This window comes from Poeciliopsis prolifica, unplaced genomic scaffold, assembly GCF_027474105.1.
Source record: "Poeciliopsis prolifica strain line A6 unplaced genomic scaffold, Auburn_PproV2 SCAFFOLD013, whole genome shotgun sequence".
In the NCBI taxonomy this organism is placed as follows: domain Eukaryota; kingdom Metazoa; phylum Chordata; class Actinopteri; order Cyprinodontiformes; family Poeciliidae; genus Poeciliopsis; species Poeciliopsis prolifica.
The window spans coordinates 400,948-419,113 of record NW_026562388.1 but is presented as its reverse complement, the minus strand read 5'-3'; the positions used below and the strand labels follow the sequence as shown (position 1 = coordinate 419,113).

At 41.3% G+C, this 18,166-nt stretch overlaps 2 protein-coding genes across 7 annotated transcripts; one reads left to right on the top strand and one right to left on the bottom strand.

Moving 5' to 3' along the window:
• Nucleotides 1-782: 782 nt before the first annotated feature.
• On the bottom strand, nucleotides 783-9,137 carry LOC129365205 (sex comb on midleg-like protein 4). Of its 5 annotated transcripts, none has more exons than XM_055038241.1 (9): nucleotides 9,051-9,137; nucleotides 7,723-7,826; nucleotides 6,547-6,798; nucleotides 4,646-4,775; nucleotides 3,679-3,903; nucleotides 3,358-3,519; nucleotides 3,054-3,278; nucleotides 2,810-2,958; nucleotides 783-2,482 (listed from the first exon to the last, which is right to left on the bottom strand). In XM_055038241.1, the coding sequence occupies exons 2-9, from the start codon at nucleotides 7,723-7,725 to the stop codon at nucleotides 2,357-2,359; spliced, it is 1,272 nt and encodes a 423-aa protein (XP_054894216.1). In that variant the 5' UTR covers nucleotides 7,726-7,826; nucleotides 9,051-9,137; the 3' UTR covers nucleotides 783-2,356. The 5 variants fall into 5 exon arrangements, with proteins under 5 accessions (XP_054894216.1, XP_054894220.1, XP_054894218.1 ...); XM_055038245.1 differs by having other exon boundaries at nucleotides 3,703-3,903; XM_055038243.1 differs by having other exon boundaries at nucleotides 7,723-7,805; nucleotides 9,051-9,135.
• Nucleotides 8,569-14,821, top strand: afg1la (AFG1 like ATPase a). Of its 2 annotated transcripts, XM_055038240.1 has the most exons (13): nucleotides 8,572-8,818; nucleotides 9,046-9,266; nucleotides 10,022-10,073; nucleotides 10,170-10,271; nucleotides 10,472-10,602; nucleotides 10,695-10,794; nucleotides 11,299-11,357; nucleotides 11,441-11,523; nucleotides 11,602-11,672; nucleotides 11,755-11,855; nucleotides 12,476-12,616; nucleotides 12,691-12,801; nucleotides 14,314-14,821. In XM_055038240.1, exons 1-13 carry the CDS (start codon nucleotides 8,674-8,676, stop codon nucleotides 14,452-14,454), a joined length of 1,458 nt encoding a protein of 485 aa, XP_054894215.1. In that variant the 5' UTR covers nucleotides 8,572-8,673; the 3' UTR covers nucleotides 14,455-14,821. The 2 variants fall into 2 exon arrangements, with proteins under 2 accessions (XP_054894214.1, XP_054894215.1); XM_055038239.1 differs by lacking the exon at nucleotides 11,299-11,357 and having other exon boundaries at nucleotides 8,569-8,818; nucleotides 11,358-11,523.
• Nucleotides 14,822-18,166: the final 3,345 nt, after the last annotated feature.

The window sequence follows — 18,166 nt, the reverse complement described above, 5'->3', positions numbered from 1 at the left end:
CTGTTCCTGATTAATCGGGACCCGTGAGAACCCCACGAGGAACCGCAGACGGTCCCTGGACGACATTCAGAGCTCCAGGAAACAGGTCACCTTCGTCCATCTCTGAGTGTGTCTCCAGAACAGATGAGGCGAAAACTGCTCTCAGAGCCAAACACAAGCCTGACTCCTTGCAGTGGGACTGGAACGATCACTTGTGATTAATCGTTTGTTGAAATAATTGTCAATTAATTTAGTAATCGATTAATGGTTAGCTGGAGAATGCAGACGCATAAAAAATTCATTTGCTGAAAGAACGTCGCATTCAGCGCAGTAATAAAGCCAAAGCTGTACGTGGAATTTATACATTTTGTATTTAAGATAAAAATAAAAAATCTTTGTTCTACGCAGAACTCCAAAAGTTACACAGTTTTAGCTTCACCTGGTGCAAATTCTGTAAAAAAAACTCTTGCTGCTCGACTATTGTCAATGTAATTGATCGACTTACGATCGAGCCTTCGCTGAAGGAATGCTCTGCTGCTGCATTGCAGGCAATAAAATGTTCATCCTCTCATTTAAAAAGGAAATTGAACTATTCGTATGTTTTATGTGCTTCCAATGTTGTATAAAATGAGCTTATGTGGTCGACTAAAAAAATCTGCAGGATGCGCAAATTTTTAAAAACCGATTAATCGTCCAAAAAATAAAATAAAAATCGATTACTAAAATGATCGTCAGTTGCAGCATCCCAAAAAAATGAAGTGCCCTCTTCGAAACGGCGAGAAGAAGTGAGTTCACACAAGCGCTTTGGGACTCTCGGTTGAGTTTTAATGCTCACATACAGCACAGCACAGTCAGAAGATCCTCTGGAGATCTCACGAACACAAAAGCAAACAGTTAAACACGTAGATCAAGTGTAGCACCAGCAGAGCCTCGGCGGACTCTCCTAAAAACTCGCTGTGATTTTCAAAGTAAAACGCCTCCGTCTGATCTCACTGGACTCGCTCCACCTGCAGAGTCTCACGGCAGCGTTCACTTACAAAGGTTAGTCGTTTAGAAAAGAATGCGTACAAAAGCAATACTAAATAATAAATGCATTTACAACAACGGTCGGGGGGTTTTGGCAACTCTCTCTATCGACACTAACGTTTAAATAATAAAAAAATAGAAAAACAATAAAACGTCAGTGTATGAAGCGGAGATAACAATCTAAGATATAAATATATCACACAGACTATGCCGTCATCTTCTTTATATTCTTCGTTATTTTTTGCTTTGCTATACTGTTTAAATATTCAAGTCATACAAAAACAAAGAATGACAAATCCATTACTAATACGGCAATGTGAAAAAATAGTATCAAAGTGATTTTCTAAACCTGTGAGTCAACGCTGCTTTAAATGCACCGCTGGTCAGTACTGGTACGGATATGCATTGAGCCTGCTAAGTAGACGAGGTGACAGCATGTTTGGTCGATGATTTATGATTGTTGTGAAAAAAAAAACAAAAAAAAACTTTTTTGGGGGGGACTTTTTAGGCTACATGTGTAAAAGATGTTTTTCAGAACCAAGAGTGTACAGTTCTGGTCAGAAATTTACATCCACCCATGAACATGAAATCAGAATGACATCATTCTGAGCATTTAATGATTTTACTATCATTTAATTTCTTTTTTTTTTTTTCAATTTGTTCCCATGATAGAAAAAAGTGGAACAAAATAAAAGAGGAATTAGGTTCACAACTTTGGATTTGTAGTGGATTTTCTCTAATAAGACTCAAATATTTACATACACACGCCCTCACGAGTCTCTAGTTAAATATATCAGAAGGGAGATATTTTATTGTGGCGTCCATAATAAAGAGGAGTTACTTCTGACTGGAACTGTACATCAAGATCTGTGAACGCAGGCGAATCTGTGATAATCGCGTGTGACATCATGAAATTATTGGCAAACCGGTTCAAAAAGAGTCTTCTGGTCTGTGAGCCTCTGGGAATCTCATCGGTCGTCTACAAGCGTCGGATCAGATTCTTTGGCTGTCCGACTGCTTCGATTGGCTCTGTTGGTTAAATAAAACTCAAGTCAAATTTCCCCCCTAACAGCAGACGTTTTTAGATTTTTAGCCTCTCGAACATAAATGAGTGACTTCCTTTAGGTTTTCGTCCACTGAAATGCCCTTTCACGATCCAGTTAGGACCATTTCATGCTGAACCAAAGGTGAAACTCATGCTGAAATGTTTCTAAAAGGCTGAAAATGTAAAGCATTAGAAGGATCCTAAATCACACGGAGACTTTCTCTTTCCCGTCGGATCACAGACCGGCCGGCCAGAGAACCGAACCCCTCTAGAACGTTCTACCGGACATTGGGTTTGGCACAGTTTTCAGAACTTGGTCTGCTTTAGTTTGTCGATGTGGTAGCACAGCTTCAGGGCCGGACCGAGCTTCAGTCCGAGGTACTTCATGATCATGTCGCTCTTCAGGAGCAGCAAGGCGTTTCCGTCAATCTCCTGGAGGAAGAGGAGGAGAAGGAGGAATCAGTGAGGTTTAAAATATAATAAAATATCAGTCAGGAATTAATGATGGATGCTTAATAGTTATGAATCAAACGTCCAATCAGGCATAAATGTATCAAAATTAACTGAGCAAACTGATTTTCGCAATCAAGAAGCTACTTTACAATTTGAAAGAACAAAATATATCACAATCGGATGCATGATATATCGGCACTAACATCGGTATCGGCCAATAGTCTTCTTTTTCTTTTACATTTTGGTTGGAGGAGGAGGAAGTCACACACCTAACAGGTCATGTCGCGGCACACACATCCGACTCACGTGCTTCCTGAAGACGTCTGCATGGGGACCCAGAGCCTGGGGATCTGCGTCTCTGACGAACCAGACAACATCCTCCACAGACCACGTGGTCGGGTCCTTATTGGCCGGGGCTTTGGACTCCTGGGATTCTGGAGACACACCGTATCCTCCTGAGAGAACAGAGCGAGGAGTTTTTAACTCCTGTCGGCGGAACAAAGGTCAACACCGGGACGGGTTTGTATTGTGTGTCGGGGCCGCCTCTCACCCGTCCTGTTGCCGTCCGGGAACATGCCGGGGCTGGAGGCCGGCTGCCTGCACATGCTCATGGAGCCCGAGCCGCCGGAGAACTGCTGCGAAGAGCGGAACCCGTAGGAGGACTTGGAGGAGTAGGACGAGCTTATGGAGCCGAAGGCGGAGTCGCCGTGGTCGACGGAGTAGCGCTTGCCTTCCGACTGGTCTCCGTGATAGTCGTCGGCCACAGACGTCTCAGCTGGTGCCAAGACAGAGCCACGTCAAGACAGAATCAGAGCAAGTTTGGTGTGTCTGACTCTTGGAGGCTAAAGCGATACCGTCTGAGTGATAGGATCCACCGCCGCGCTGGCTAATGGGCTGATCGCTGAAGAGGTTTTCACAGTGCAGGCTGCGACAGAGCTTCTTGAGGAAACGAAGCACATAGTCGATGCTGTTCACCACAGGGAGGCTCAAAAGATGCTGCTTCCCATCAAATGTGGCTGGAAGCGCAAAACGACACTAGTTTACACTTTATTTCTCACAAATTGGATTATTAAACTTCTACTAAGGGGTTGTGGGGGTTTTGTCTCCTCTCAACCCAATCTCAATTTAAGTGCAAAAAAATAAAAAAAGTTAAGTAAACAAGCAGAGAACAACACCTGGTCGAGGTCTTGGTACAGCACCTGATATTTTTTCTCCTCCGTAGCCTTGCGTGAGGAGGGTGAACACGGTTTTTTGCTGGAAGGCGCTGTCGATGCAGCCCTGGACGGCCTGCTGCAGCACTACGGACGGCCGGTCGGGTCCAAAGTGATCGGGAAGCTGCTGGATCTTCTTCCTGTCCAGGTTGGGGCCCGTGTTGGCCTGCTTGTTGATGTAGATGCAAACTGAAACAAAGGAGAGATGGCACCTGGGTTTGGGTTTTTCTGACAAGTTTGGGTGTTTTTTTTTTGTTTGTTTTTTTCTTTTTAAATCTCTTGAGGTCGGGTATGAAGGGAACCCTGGAAAAGAAATGATCTTAGGGATGCAAGTCATCAATTCATGAGTTGATCTAAATTCGGCTAACGAATGACTGAGAAGCGGCCATTTCTTAAAGACTGAAGATTTCTCTTATATGAAGAGAGTTGACTGACTTTCCATATCACAAAGGCAGATTTAAAAAAACATGTATATCATGAAACTTAAAGAGCTTGTTGAGTGTTTATATTTCAGAACAGAACCACATAAAGTTAATTTTGCATCCCATAGTGGACTCTGCTTTCTCTTTGCCATGTCTGGTATGGTACTTCATCTTTGTTTCTGTATCAGCTGGCTCTGGTTAAGGATGACCAGCAGCGCTCTCTTCTGGATTGCAGCCAAACTACAGCACTAAAAGAAGGCAAGCGGACTTTATCAGATAGTATGAAACTAAAATGAATCAACAATTAATCGTAAGTCGATAACTTGTTTGCACCTTAAAAAGACACTTTTTTTACTTATTTCGTGATAGATATTTCCAGATTTCATCTGGTCAGCCAAGTAAAATCCAACTGAAAACATTAAGGTTTGTGGTTATAAGGTTTTAAAACAGGAAAAACTTCTATTTGTATGTAAACTTCTGTAAGGCGCTGTCTTTTTGCTTCTTTTTACCTGTTAGCACCTGGGCTGTGGCAGAGTGGGGGATGGTGGCAGCGTCCTGAGGGATGGAGCTCATGTCGGGCTCGGGCGTGCTGCTGGGTGGAGAAATAGCCAGAGGGGTCATCACCATCCGCGGTTTGAGCTGCAAAAGAAAAAGTTTCAGAATGTTTTTTAATCATGCAGAGAGCCTTTTTGAGACTTTCTCCTTTAAAGTGGGAACAATAATGTGTCTGCAGCAAAAAAAATAAAATAAAGTCTCTCAGATGCTACGTTTTATACAGTGGTCCCACTAACAAGGTGTACTGGGGTTTCAAAAGCTTCACTAAAATTTCTCGTCAGATCATTTCTGTGCTTTCATGTCATTTAAATTTGAGCAGCAAATATTTTCAAAGGTTCCAAGAATTACCGTATTTTTTGGACTATAAGCCGCTGCTTTTTTTCCCACGCTTTGAACCATGCGGCTTCTGTGGATTTTTCTCCCACCTCCAGGGGGGAGTTCTTTAGCAGGAAGTGAATCATTGGAAATCAAAATTGGAAATCCAGCAGGTTTATTAGGACGCAGCTGTCTGCTGCAGAAAACAGAGAGCGGTGGAGATACCAGCGGTGTATAGCCCGCTGCGGGTCATATATGTACGTTTTCAGTTTTTCTTTAAAAATAAAATGTAGGTGCGGTTTATAGTACAGTGCACTCTATAGTCCGGAAAATACGGTAAACTAAATTTAAAAAGTGGCTGATTATCCTTTTCCAGTTCTATGGAACAACTTCCTGCAGCCAACATGAACTGAGCTTTAAAACGTTCACAGTTCAGACTCACTTCAACTCTGTGCTTTTCAACACAGCAACCAGTGGACATCATGCTGTGTTTGCATTTCTAAATCTGCTTTTTTATTTTTAAATCTGCCACTTTATTATGTTGCATAATATTGTTTGTACGACCGGGTCACTGTTAAAGTTGAACTTTTGAACCTCACAAGGCCACTCATAAAGAAGTGGAATAAATAAAACTGAAACTGCTTTTTGTTTCCCGCTTTACAGTTTTACGCGGCTCTGTCGAATGTCTGTCCAACTCGACAGAGACGCATTTTCATAAATCATAAATTACTTTGACTTTAACGCAGAGTTGGAAAATATAAGTAGTTGAATTTGAAGCTTAACAGATTTATTTGAGCTTCCGTCAATCTGAGATTGAAAATTAAACCCTGTCTACTGACTGGATTGCCTTTTCTTTTGCCATTAATAAAATGCGTATTAGTATTATTTTTTTTCATGAGTGATTTATTGATTCACTTTTCTTTAAATAAAAAACACAAAGCCTTATTCTTAAAATCCAATGTTGAACATTATTTAAGTAAATCTTGTACAGAGAGCTATGCTTCTTCTCATTCCTTCTGAATAGTGTGTCTGGTTGTTCTATAGTTATTGTATTTCCTTAAGTTCTACTTGATATTATGACATTTATGTTATTTTGTAACAAGTTGGAACGTATCTATTATTTACATATTCAAAATAAATGCCAGAAAAAGTTTCTGGTATTAAATTTGTTGTTTCTGTAATAAGACGCCTCATGGTGGGTGTAGGGACTGTGAGTTTCTGGATATAGGAAGAATCATATGGCCGCAGGGTTTTTTTTTTTTTTTCAGTCATATGTTAAAAAATTTTAAATAAAAATATCCCAAATCAATTAACGGGAAGAACAGTCCAGATTTTTCAGTATTTGACCAGCTGACGACCCAATCAATTTCTTTTAATTTATGGTTAAAAAAAAAAAAAAAAAAAAAAAAAAAAGAAACACATCAGCCAAATCAGAAATGCGCCCCAGCCTGTGTTTCCAGCTCCCTGTGCTCATATCCATTTTTAATCGCCCGCCCAGCACAGCCCCATCCATTCCCTGCTTCCTCCCCATCTGGCTGACCTTGAAGCCCGGCTTTCTCCCCCTCTTCTTTGGTACTTTGAGCGGCGGCAGCGACTCGGGGTACCGGTTGGGGAAATCCATCTTGGCCACGCTGCGGAGGGGGGGCCTGCCCCTCTTCCTGCCCGGTATCTTTCCCGGCTGGCTGGGGATGAAGGAGGGAGCCACTGCGGCCGACTGCATGTCACCGTTACTGCTGCTGCTGCTGCTGCTGTCTGACTTCTGTGCCGCTGCAGCAAGCACACTCATCTGGAGCTGCAGACCAAAAAAAAAAAAAAAAGAAGAAGAAGGGGGAAAAGAAAAAAAAGCCTTTCAGACCTGCACTTTGCTTGCACATTGATCCTGGATACTATAAGTCGCAGCATTAGCATCCATTAGAAGCGGGCTGGGTTGGAAAGGGAAGCGTGGATTGCAGCAACATCTGAGCAGTGAAAACACTCTCAGGAGAAGCACTTAGCTCTGCCGTAATTAAACAACACAAAGAGAAGCCATGGACGACCTGTAAGGGAACACCACCTCCATCCTGCACTGATAACACATAAATAAACCTGATAGGGGAAGGGGAGGCACTATTACCTGCCGTCCTCTATTGTGAAAGGCCAGCAGCAGAGAGCGTTTGTTTTATATCCAACAGGCCTAAAGGTGGCAAGCAGCTAAATCCCTCACAATGCAGGAAAAGCCATCTAGGTTGTTTTCTTTCTTTTTTTTCTGCATGCGGCTTTCTCCTCAACTCCCCTTTTGGTGAACACACTGCTGCTGCTGCTGCTGCTGCTGCTCGGCACACAGGCTGCAGACATCTCATTAGACTAATGCATTCAGCACTGCCAGAGAGAGAGAGAGAGGGAGGGAGCAGGAGGAAGGGGGGTGAAATTGACTTCACCATGGCTACCCAGCTATGAATTACCATTAAGATGACAGCGTCTACCCTGGTGTTAAAAGAATACGAAACAGAGGGAAGGAAACAAACACACACACACACAAAAAAAAACTCCAACAAAAAAAAACAAACAAAATAAACAGATAAGGACTGTGGTTCAGCTATCCTCCCCCGGAGCAGCACATACCACCAGAAACAATAAGCCGGCTGCTCTCATGCTCAAAACATCCTAATGTGAGGAGATCGGCGTGAAAGACGGGGTACGTAAACAAACGAGGAATCGATCCGTCAGCTGCACTCACCATCCGAAGCAGATGTGGAGATGTGGAGTATCCCCTGTGCTCCGGGGTGCTGCTGCTGCTGCTGCTGCTGCTGGCTCTCCTCCCTGCCTCCAATAGCAGAGCGCCTATATGAAAGCGAGGCGGATTCCACTGTAATACTGTATGTGTGTGTGTGTGTGTACAGCAGACACTGACAGACAGTGAGCGAGTGACAATATGTGTGTGTGTGTGTGTGTGTGTGTGTGTGTGTGTGTGCATTAAAGAGACATGCAGGGAGAGGAGGAGGGGGGCCTCTGTTGTCATGACAACAAGCCTGTAAGCCCTGCCGTTTGTCTGCCATGTTTTACCAGCGACTCTGGCTCAGTGCAGAGATGATAGTTTATCCTTTTAATTACAATGTTGTTATGGATTGAAGGCTGCAGAGGTTTATTGGGTAATCACTCGCATCACTTATGTCATTATTATCATTTTGCAGATGCTTTGTGAAGACCAAAAGATGAACATGCTTGAAACACAGAGCGGTTTTAGCTATCCGAATGGTATCAGTGAGTGTTTTTTCTTCACTGCATTATAAAACAATCAATGTGCAACGATGGACGTTGTGGCAGAACCTCCAAAAAGCATCTATCAAAACTATCAGTTTGAGAAAGAATTTAAAAAAAAACTATTGGAAATGCTTCCAGACATTATTTCAATTGGACTAAAGCACATATTTAAAAGACCCATTTTGTGAAGGAGAAGAAAAAGGACAGATCCTTGTCAAAAAAAAAAATCTTTTCACAAATAGTGTCCTGTCTTTTCCGTTTGAACGTCTGATGCCGCTGAATAAAACTAAACGCGCTCAAATATTTTGTCGCATAAAAACAGCGACAGAAAACTCAAAGTCAGATATCTGTCGCCCCCTGCAGGATTTAACAGAAACTCCTCGCTGTTCTTCTGTTCGGTGTTGCTGTGCTAAATAAAGTTTCGCCGATGACCTTTGACACCAAGATGTCAGCCTACGTGCCGCTCTCTGTGAAGATGTCACCGTCAGCCTTGGTGGGCATAAAGAGCGTTTTTAGAGAGCAGTTCTTTTCGAGGAAGGTTTTAAAACGCCTAACAGAGCTCTATAGGCGAGGTGAGACCAATTAGTTCCGTGTTTTAATATAATTAGTCTTTATTTTATTAAAAATATCTATAAGCTTGTCGTTGGTTTTGTTAATTGCTGTTTTGTACAACGAAATAGCTGTCAAATTAGCTACCTTCTCAAATGTGCTCGCCTTTATAATCACAGCTCGGACTTTTAAAGCGCGAAACACAGCAGTGACGTAACCTTTCTTTTGTTTTCGCTGTGACGTCTGTCAGGTTACCCGGTGACAGCTGGCCAGGCGGCGGCGGCGGCGGTGGAGGTGGGGAGCGGTGTGACCGCCGCCGGGTTCAGCGGTCCTTTGGACCACTACGGTGGGCTGATCCGAGCCGGGAGCCTGCGGGACGACGAGCGCCAGCGAGCGGTGCTGCAGAAGCTGGACGAGCTGCACAAAACGCTGAGAGGGTACACCAACAGACCCGCATCCATCCTGTCGAGGGTAAACCTTAACACGCGTGTCCTCAATTTAACGTGACCGCTAAAAAAGCCGCGTGTTCTTACGACTTCAACCAGAAAAACGTTGTACGTCAGTTTTCTGAAGCGTAACGGTTAGTGGTATGGGTTGCCAAACGTGCCAAAAACGTTTGTGCGTGTGGATACTTTTCTGTGTAACTGTACACAGTGCAGCAGCTGATTGTTACATTGTAAAGACATAATTAGATAAAACATTTTATATTATTGGTTGTATTGGTGTCTGTACAGTTGTACTACTATTTGATTACGTTGTTCACTTTTTGAGTTCATGCAATGTGTTTTTTTGTGTCATTTGTTGAAATGTTTTCTGGTTCACGGATTGTACCTATCATTGCGTGATTTTTCCCTCTGCTGTTTGTTCTCATATTGTCTGTCATACAAAATAGGATTAGAGCCACTTTTTTTTTTTTAAACGTCTGACCTATTGAAGGATTTGTTTGTTTTACTCCTCCGTCATTATTGAGTTTATTTAAACTTTGCATTTAACTTTGGATTTCATTGAACTTCTTAAATTTACTTTTGGGATCAGTAAACTATTTTTGAATTTGAATCGAACAAAAATATTTCAAATGCTTCACTAATGGTAAAGAGAGAAGAAAGTAGCCTCTGCTTCTTCATGAAACTGCTTTCAATTACTTTTTTTTACAAGATGAAAAATCTTCCTAAATCAAACTGGTCAGAATCTTGTTACTGATTTATATGTGTGTGTGTGTTCTCCAGTTTTTCTCCAAACCAAAGCCCCCTAAAGGCTGCTACATCTACGGCGACGTGGGTAAGAAAACTGAAGCATGAAGCCTGATCATCTGGATCTAATGCGTTTTATTTATTCATACGATCATAACTGTTATGTTATGTTTTTTTGTTTCAGGCACAGGGAAGACGATGGTGATGGACATGTTTTATTCACACGTGGAAACAGAGAGGAAAAAGCGGGTCCATTTCCACGGTTTTATGTTGGACGTACATAAAAGTGAGTGGTTTGTTTGGTTCAGTGCAGAATAATGGATGAAGAAATTAGCTCTGAATGCATCAACAAAAACGACATGCTCCTCCTCCATTAAGAGACAGAAGTACATTTTGGGAAAAGTCACATAGGGATGTTAATACTTCTCAAACTTTTTCCTTTTTATTACACTTTTTTAACACCTAATTTTCGCCGCTTGGTTTCAGGAATCCATCGGTTGAAGCAGAGCATGCCCAAAAGGAAAGCAGGGAAAATGGCCAAGTCTTACGACCCCATCGCTCCGGTCGCCGAGGAGATCAGTGAGGAGGCCTGTCTGCTTTGCTTCGATGAGTTCCAGGTGGCGTAGGTGACCTTCTTAAAGACACAGAACCCCCCACGTGTTTATCCACGCTGTTAAAAAATTGCTTTTATTGCTAACTTTCATTTCAGGTCACAGACATCGCCGACGCCATGATCCTAAAACAGCTGTTTGAAAATCTGTTTCTGAACGGCGTTGTTGTCGTGGCGACGTCCAACCGTCCACCCGAAGGTCATTAGTGAGGTTTTTAGCACATTGGCTTAAAACTGCATGGTTTTGTTTTTGTAGCTTTTGTCTGGACAAGAAGAAACTAATAAATTCATTTTTTAAAAAGTTATTGGAAGTTTTTCCTCCCCAAAAAAACCCAAATTAAAGCTCACAGGTCTTGTGTCACTCTAATATTCTACAAGTAAAATTGTAGGTTGGCACATTTACCCAGGCAATAATTCTAATTAAACCGTTATAGGAGTAATATTTTCATTAATCTTTGTAAGAAAGGGAAGTTCAAATCATTGTAGCTCCGAAACTTTAAGAGTTTTTCACATTATTAAAAGAAACACATCAAGTTTGCGAACACTTTTGGACTCAGATGGGAAAAAAAATGAAGGAAACTATTCAGGTTGTTCTCGATGATAAGAACAGGATTTGGGTCTGTTTCTGTTTGAAACTGATTAATTCATTTAATATTTCACAAAAGCTGCGGCTAACATTTATAATGATGTTATGTCCCAGCAGATTTGTATAAGAACGGCCTGCAGAGAGTCAACTTTGTGCCTTTTATCGCGGTGTTGCAGGTAAGTTGAAACATCCCGAACCCGCCGTCCAGCTGTGCGCAGACGGCCCTCTAAAGATGAACCGTCTCTTTGACCGCCCGCAGAAATATTGCCAAACTCTTCGCCTCGATTCCGGGATCGACTACCGCAAACGGAACAGACCTTCTGCGGGGAAACTTTACTTCCTGTAAGTCACGCTCGGCTGACGAAACCCTAGCAGGAACGCTGCTTTTCTCTTATTTAGCAATTCTTTCATTCTGTGTAGCTCCGGTGAAGCTGACGCCGAGGCAACGCTGGACAAGATGTTCGACGAGTTGGCTTTTAAACAGAACGACAGTGAGTCCTGAACTCGACACCCGCCGACGTCTGCCGCTGTGGGGCCCGGCTAACGCTTGTCCTTTTTGTAAAAAATGCCTAGTTACCCGGCCGCGAGTTCTAAACGTTCACAACCGGAAGGTCCGTCTGAACAAAGCGTGCGGGACGATCGCAGACTGTACGTTTGAGGAGCTGTGCGACAGAGTGAGTCTGTTTGTTTGGCATTTTTAAGGTAGATATTGTTTGACCTGACAGGTGTCATGTGTCCATGAACACAGAGAACCCCACACTGAAAAAAAAAAAAAAAAACATGAGTTTCAAGTGTAAATATCTTGATACACTTGAAGTAAGACAAAACTAGTTAACAAGTAATTTCTCAGCAACATATAAGAGTTTGTTTTAAGTCAATAGTTTCTTAATATAGATGAAAAAGTAGTGGTTAAATTTGTCAGGTTATTTCACTAAAAACCTGGGGAAAATATCTTGTTATAAGTGAAATAATCTGTCAATGGAACAAGAATGTTTTCATCAATATTAAGGAGCTATTGATTTAAAACAAGCTCCTCTTATTGCTGAAAAGTTGTTTTTAAGTTAGTTTTGTGTCATTTCAAGATATTTGCTCTAGAAACTAGACAAAAACGACAATGTTTTTGCAGGGTAGTTTGAAAAACACAGTTTTAAGTGACTATCTTATGAAAATTCAACATTTGTTTTCTATTAAAGGTTTCTGAGTAACGATGAGTTTGATTCTCTGCTTGAATCTAACATGAAGCAAGTTTTTTTTTTTTCTGCATTATTTTGAAACCCAAAAATCTCTCTTTCAGCCTCTGGGGGCCAGCGACTACCTGGAGATATCCAGACTGTTTGACACAGTCTTCATCCGACACATTCCTCTGCTGACGCTCAACAAGAAAACTCAGGCCAGGCGGCTCATAACGCTCGTGGACGCGCTCTACGACCACAAGGTACGCCGCCGTCGCTCGATCGCCCTCCCGGTCCGTGGAGCGAGACGCAAACGTGGAGTCTTCTCTCGGCTCAGGTGCGGGTGGTGATACTCGCCGAACGCCCGTTGGAGGACATTTTTGTTCACGACGCCGATCACAGTCACGACGAGAGCCACGTTCTGATGGATGACCTGGGGCTGAAAAGGGTGAGAGCGGGAATCTGTTTTACTGTTGAACCTGTTTTCCGTGAACAGTCTGTGCTGTCGGGACACAAAAACATCAGCCGCCACTCAGACGGGCTTAGAAAAATGGCAGGAACCAGAAATGCAGATCCAAAGAGTTGAGTTTCTATTGGAAAAATATTAATGAACTTGAAATAAGACAAAACTAACTCACTAGTAGCGTTTCAGCAGGAAATGGGGGTTTGTATTAAGTAAATAATTTCTTAACTAGTTAGAAAATCAACTCTTTTGAGCTTGTGATAACTTCCTGAAGGCAGTTTCAAAAGGAGCAGGATTTTTTTAAACAGATAGAGTCCCAATTTCAAGGCTTTAAATTACAAAGTCAAATTTCATTTAAGTCATATTTGACTTAGAACAACTGAAGTTAACATAGTTACTTTATTGTGCTATGAGATGGGGGGTTTTTTGTACCTGGAAAATACACAACACTCTCCCTTAATTATTAATTTAAAAAGTACTATTTGCACTGGAACATTGTTTGACATATAGCAATGTTTTTTTTAATATTACAGGATTATTGACTTAAAACAAGCTCCCATGTGTTGCTTAAAAGTTACCTTTAATTTTGTCACATGGCTGATTTTGTGTTTATGTACAAAATCTTACTCTAAATGCAGATCGTAAAATGCTGAAAGAAGTCCCCAAAAATCCTAAAATGTCACAGTGAAAGCTTCCATAAGTGCAGAATCAAATCACAGAGGTTTCATTTCCATCCCAGGTTTTTGCCAGGAGGAAATATTTGCGCTCCAAAATAATCACAAACGCCAGACTGACATTGAGAGAGCATAGAAAAGACCAATATTTCCAGAATAATGTTTTCTGGACAGAAGAGACTAGAACTGAATTGTTTAGTGACCAGAGCAGAGAAAACGTTGGGCGTAAGTCAGATACAGCATTCCAGGAAAAGAGCCTCATATGAACTGTGAAGCATGGTAGTGGAAGTGTCATGGCGTGGAGACGTTTTGCTACAGCAGGACCTCTAATGAGACTCTATTCAGTACTTTTATGGTGCAGGGGGTCCTAACTTTTCTTCAGCTTGAAAATTCTGTTTTGTTTCTTACTTCTGTTTAATGAGTAAAAGTTAGTTTTTACGGTTAAATTGCGATCAAATCTCTTCCTTTTCCAAACTGAAATTAGGCGTTCGGATCTGAACATTTCTTGATGAATAATTGCATATTTTTGTAAGATGTTCTAATTTGTCACATTTTTAGCATTTTTTTAAAATGGAGATAAAATGAATTATGATCAATTTTACTGGTGATTCTGTAAAATTGAGTAACTCTGTCATTTTCCATCTGTCTGCAATGTTCTGAAAGTTGAAAATAACATTTTGCATTTCTGACTGGACCAGCATTAAATCCACTAATTTACTTGCTTTCAGGCCCTAAACGCAACTGTAAACTTTCTTCGCTAATATTCACGGGTTTCTTTGAAGCGTCGCCCGTTTTAACTCGGTGAACTTTCCCTCCGTAACAGGACGAAGCCCGCAGTCTGTCCATCTTCAGCGGGGAGGAGGAGAAGTTTGCCTTCCAGAGAACCGTTTCTCGACTCACTGAGATGCAGACAGAGGATTACTGGCTGGACGGGGACAGAAGCTTAAAAACTTCCGGAAAATAAGAATGCAGGAGACTTTATGAACAACTCTCATATATGCCAAAAAGAAATACTACACTACTCCATCTCCCTTTGCACGGAGCACCAGGGGACTACTTAACAGCATCTGTGCAAATGTACATACAATATTTATTAGTATCTAAAATAAGTTTATCATTTAGATGCAAATTTGCACTTCTGGGATCATTTTAAGGTGGATTTTTGGGGAGGCATGTTGCTGTTAATCCAGTGTCATATGATAGCTCAAGTATTTAACTTCTCTGTTGTTTGGGGGGAAAAGATATAAAAATGCAATATGAATGATTTATAGACATAGAGGTTTATGAATCTGTTTTGTTTTGAGTATTTCAATGAAATGATTTCTCACTGAGTTGTGCTTTATCTTAATCAATAAGTCTAAATGGATGAAAAGATAATTTAAATATAACTACTTTAAATCTTGGTTTCTTATGTGCAAAGAGATACTTAAATTATTATTTTTTTTCCAAAATTTTAGTGAATATGAATTATTTATCCCCCTTCCTGGCATTAAGTCAACCAGACTTCCATATATTTAAAGGGGATTTTGTGTGATTAGACCAACAGTAAGTAATACATATTTATAGAGTGGAATAATAATAATAATAATAATAATACAATTTTATTCATAGTGCACTTTACATGTAAATCCCAAAGTGCTACAAAATGACAATAAAAACAATAACCAATCTAAAAGCTCATTTAAAATAAATGGAAGGGAATCGACAAGTGGGTCACCAGAACATTTTCAAGTTTTACCACAGAGACTTTGGTTGGTGCTGAGCTGTGGATCTCTGCAGCTCCTCCAGAGACACAGTGAGCCTCCAGTCTGCTTTCTTTTCCTTTTTTATTAAACCAACCAATCGCGTTTCGTCTGTTGAGCGCGATTTCTACATTCAAATGGAACTCAAAGTGCATCAAACCTTAGGGGCAGACAAGCGCGATTAAAAATGATAAAATCAAAGGAAACTAGATGAAACGGTAATAATTACTGGTGGTAAAATATTGAGGAATTAAAAGAGAGAGAGGAAAAGCACGTAGATTATCCAAAAAACACTTGATATGTAAACTAGATAAGATGCAGTTTATAAATATGCTAAGGCCAGGAAATAAAATAGAACTATAATAAACTATGAAATTACAAATGGAATTAATCTTCAACTAAAAGCCGCCGGACTGAATAGATTCATCTCTAAGTTTGCTTTCAAATAAATAAGATGGGTGCAGAATGCGTTAAAAGTTGTAAACCATGTATCGTTTTCTTTCTGCTTTACGATTATTCTGCTCTTTGAAGGAGGCGGCGAGTCGTTTTCCATGGCAGCTGCTCACTACAAATGCAGAGCAAGACTCCACAACAAATCGCTTTTATCTCGTTTTAGGGCAAATGCAACCTAATCTGCATCATCCACCTCATGTATTGCCACTTATAAATGTATCTCATGTGACATCACTATTGAAATAATATCCTGATTGTTCAGATCCCTCCATGAGTTTCATCCTCTGCACTGAGACAAACCCTTGATTTACTGGAAATGGTTCTTCTTCTCAAAGGCGACGCGTCGACCGGTTGACATTTAACGCGTCAACATTAATGGAGATGCATATGCACGTCTGAAAACAAAGGCTACAAGCGTGTGGGATGTGGAAGTGAGAAAACGCTCCATAATTTAAGTTCCTGCGCTGCGGCTTTTGTTTGGTGCAAACACATGAGTTTTGTCCTTAAAGTGAAGTGTTGTGTTGCCATCTCTAAAGATGCAACACAAGCGGTGGAAATCCGAAAGATGAAAAATGCTTTAATGTCAAATTCTTTGGTGAAACTGAGAGGCGTGACCGCGCTTCTCCAGAATTGAAAACTTCTACAAACAGAGTGAGAGTTTGAAAATGTTTTGTGTGAAAGAAGCCAACAGTAACTTGTTTTGGAGCTACGGTAAGAGAGGAGGGTGGTGTGTGTGGGAGGACGGGCTCCTCATTGAAGCATGGTGGAGGCAGTATCGTGCTGTGGGAGTGCAGTATCACTGTTTTTCACTGACGGTCTGAACAACTCAGAGTTCATCTACAATATAATTAACCCCAGAGAGCAATTTTAAAGAGTTGTAAACGCTGTGGACACGAAGAATCTCCTGTAGCTGCCTGTCTTACAGCGGCTCTGAAGAAAGCCTCCGACTGAAGCCACGCTATTGTTGTATAACTTTGACGTAAATCCAGATGGTTTGGAACAAAAGGCCTGGACGGACGTCCTGTCTGCAGAGATGTTCAAAGTCTGCAATGTTTTCCTTTTTTGTGGAGGATAAAGTCAGATTGTAATGTGTGTAGCAGCCATGTTGCAAACATCTTAGGTTGGCGAGACAGGGCAACAATAAACATCAATTATATGTTAGATTTTATCTATGTTACATTTTTTTAAGTGATTGAGATACAGATGTCTATCGTCAGCATAGCAATAAGATCCAAGACCTTTGAGGCAGATGGTCTGAGCGAGGGGAAGCATGTAGCTAGTAAATAAAAGAGGGCCAAGAAAATGGCCCCCTTTTTCTTGTGACCAGAAAAAGGGGGCCAGCTCTCTTTGGTCACTTTGCTCCAATCTTCTGCCTCAACAGACGGCTTTGAGGAAGAAACTCCGCCACAGAGGATTATGCAACGTCTTGCCTCAAGCACTGAAGGAGCTACCCGTCCTCTACAAGTTCAGTCTGCTGTGTCTTGCTGTTGTAAACAGCTTCAGCATTGTGTTAATCCGGTCTGACGTTTATAGGCCATGGTCTCCTGAAGCTGACGATCAACTCTGAACAAATTCACCTTTAAGACGGTGTGATTGTACCCACACCTTGCTAAAAAAGCACTCCATTAAAATGTCCAATGGCTCTCAAGACACCTGCCATCATTTGACTTTTTATGTAGGTGATGACGCTTGGAGTAGTTCTGGAGGTCCAAATGAGAATTGGGGCATTTAATATGTCCACTGGACGATATCCTGATGCTATCGTCCAGTGGAAGTCAGTTCCCTAAATCGTCACAATCTGTGAAAACCTCATGTAATCTGGATTCTGCGCCTCTCTGCTGCTCTGACCTGTGACCTGGGTTTTCGAAATATGCAAAATGTACATTCATCTGAAAAGAGGACTTCAAGCTACTCGGCAGCAGCCCAGCCAGTTTTCCCTCTAGCTCGGGTATCTGGTTCAGAACTGGTTTGACCAAGAATGAGACAGTTGTGACCCACATCTTGGACATGTCGCTGTGAGTTTACCTCCTTGTGAATCTCTTCCAAACTCTTAAATATGGCCGTCCTTAACGACCCCCTGTTGCCTGTGCACATTTTGTCATCGCACCTTTCCCCTCCACTTTCCATTGAAATGCTTGGACACAGCACTCTCAGCGCCTTACCCTCCTATTGGAGACAGTCGCGACTTCCTGTTGTGTGGTAATTAATTTCTTGAGTAACTTTTTTGGAAAAAATGTACTTTTAGGAGTTTTTTTTTTTGTTTATTTTGTTATGCTGTACTTTTTACTTTTGAGTAATCTATTTTGAATTATTGCTACTTTTATTGGATAGCCTACTCTATAAACTGTGAGACACTTCACTCCAACTCGTTTTTGTTAAAATGTTACTGATTTGAAAGAAAGAAAAAAAAAAGCATATACATGTTGCCTAATTTCAATTAGGTCTTTAAAATATGAAACTTTCCACATAACTTTGTATTTT

Coding starts and splice junctions, on each gene's coding strand:
- LOC129365205 (XM_055038241.1), bottom strand. Junction 3,904..4,645: donor CACAGCCCAGGTGCTAACAG/GTAAAAAGAAGC, acceptor CCTTTGTTTCAG/TTTGCATCTACATCAACAAG. Junction 2,959..3,053: donor CCCGGACGGCAACAGGACGG/GTGAGAGGCGGC, acceptor CTGTTCTCTCAG/GAGGATACGGTGTGTCTCCA.
- afg1la (XM_055038239.1), top strand. CDS start 8,674: ATGACCTTTGACACCAAGATGTCAGCCTACGTGCCGCTCTCTGTGAAG. Junction 10,272..10,471: donor TATGTTGGACGTACATAAAA/GTGAGTGGTTTG, acceptor GCTTGGTTTCAG/GAATCCATCGGTTGAAGCAG. Junction 11,856..12,475: donor TTGAGGAGCTGTGCGACAGA/GTGAGTCTGTTT, acceptor TCTCTCTTTCAG/CCTCTGGGGGCCAGCGACTA.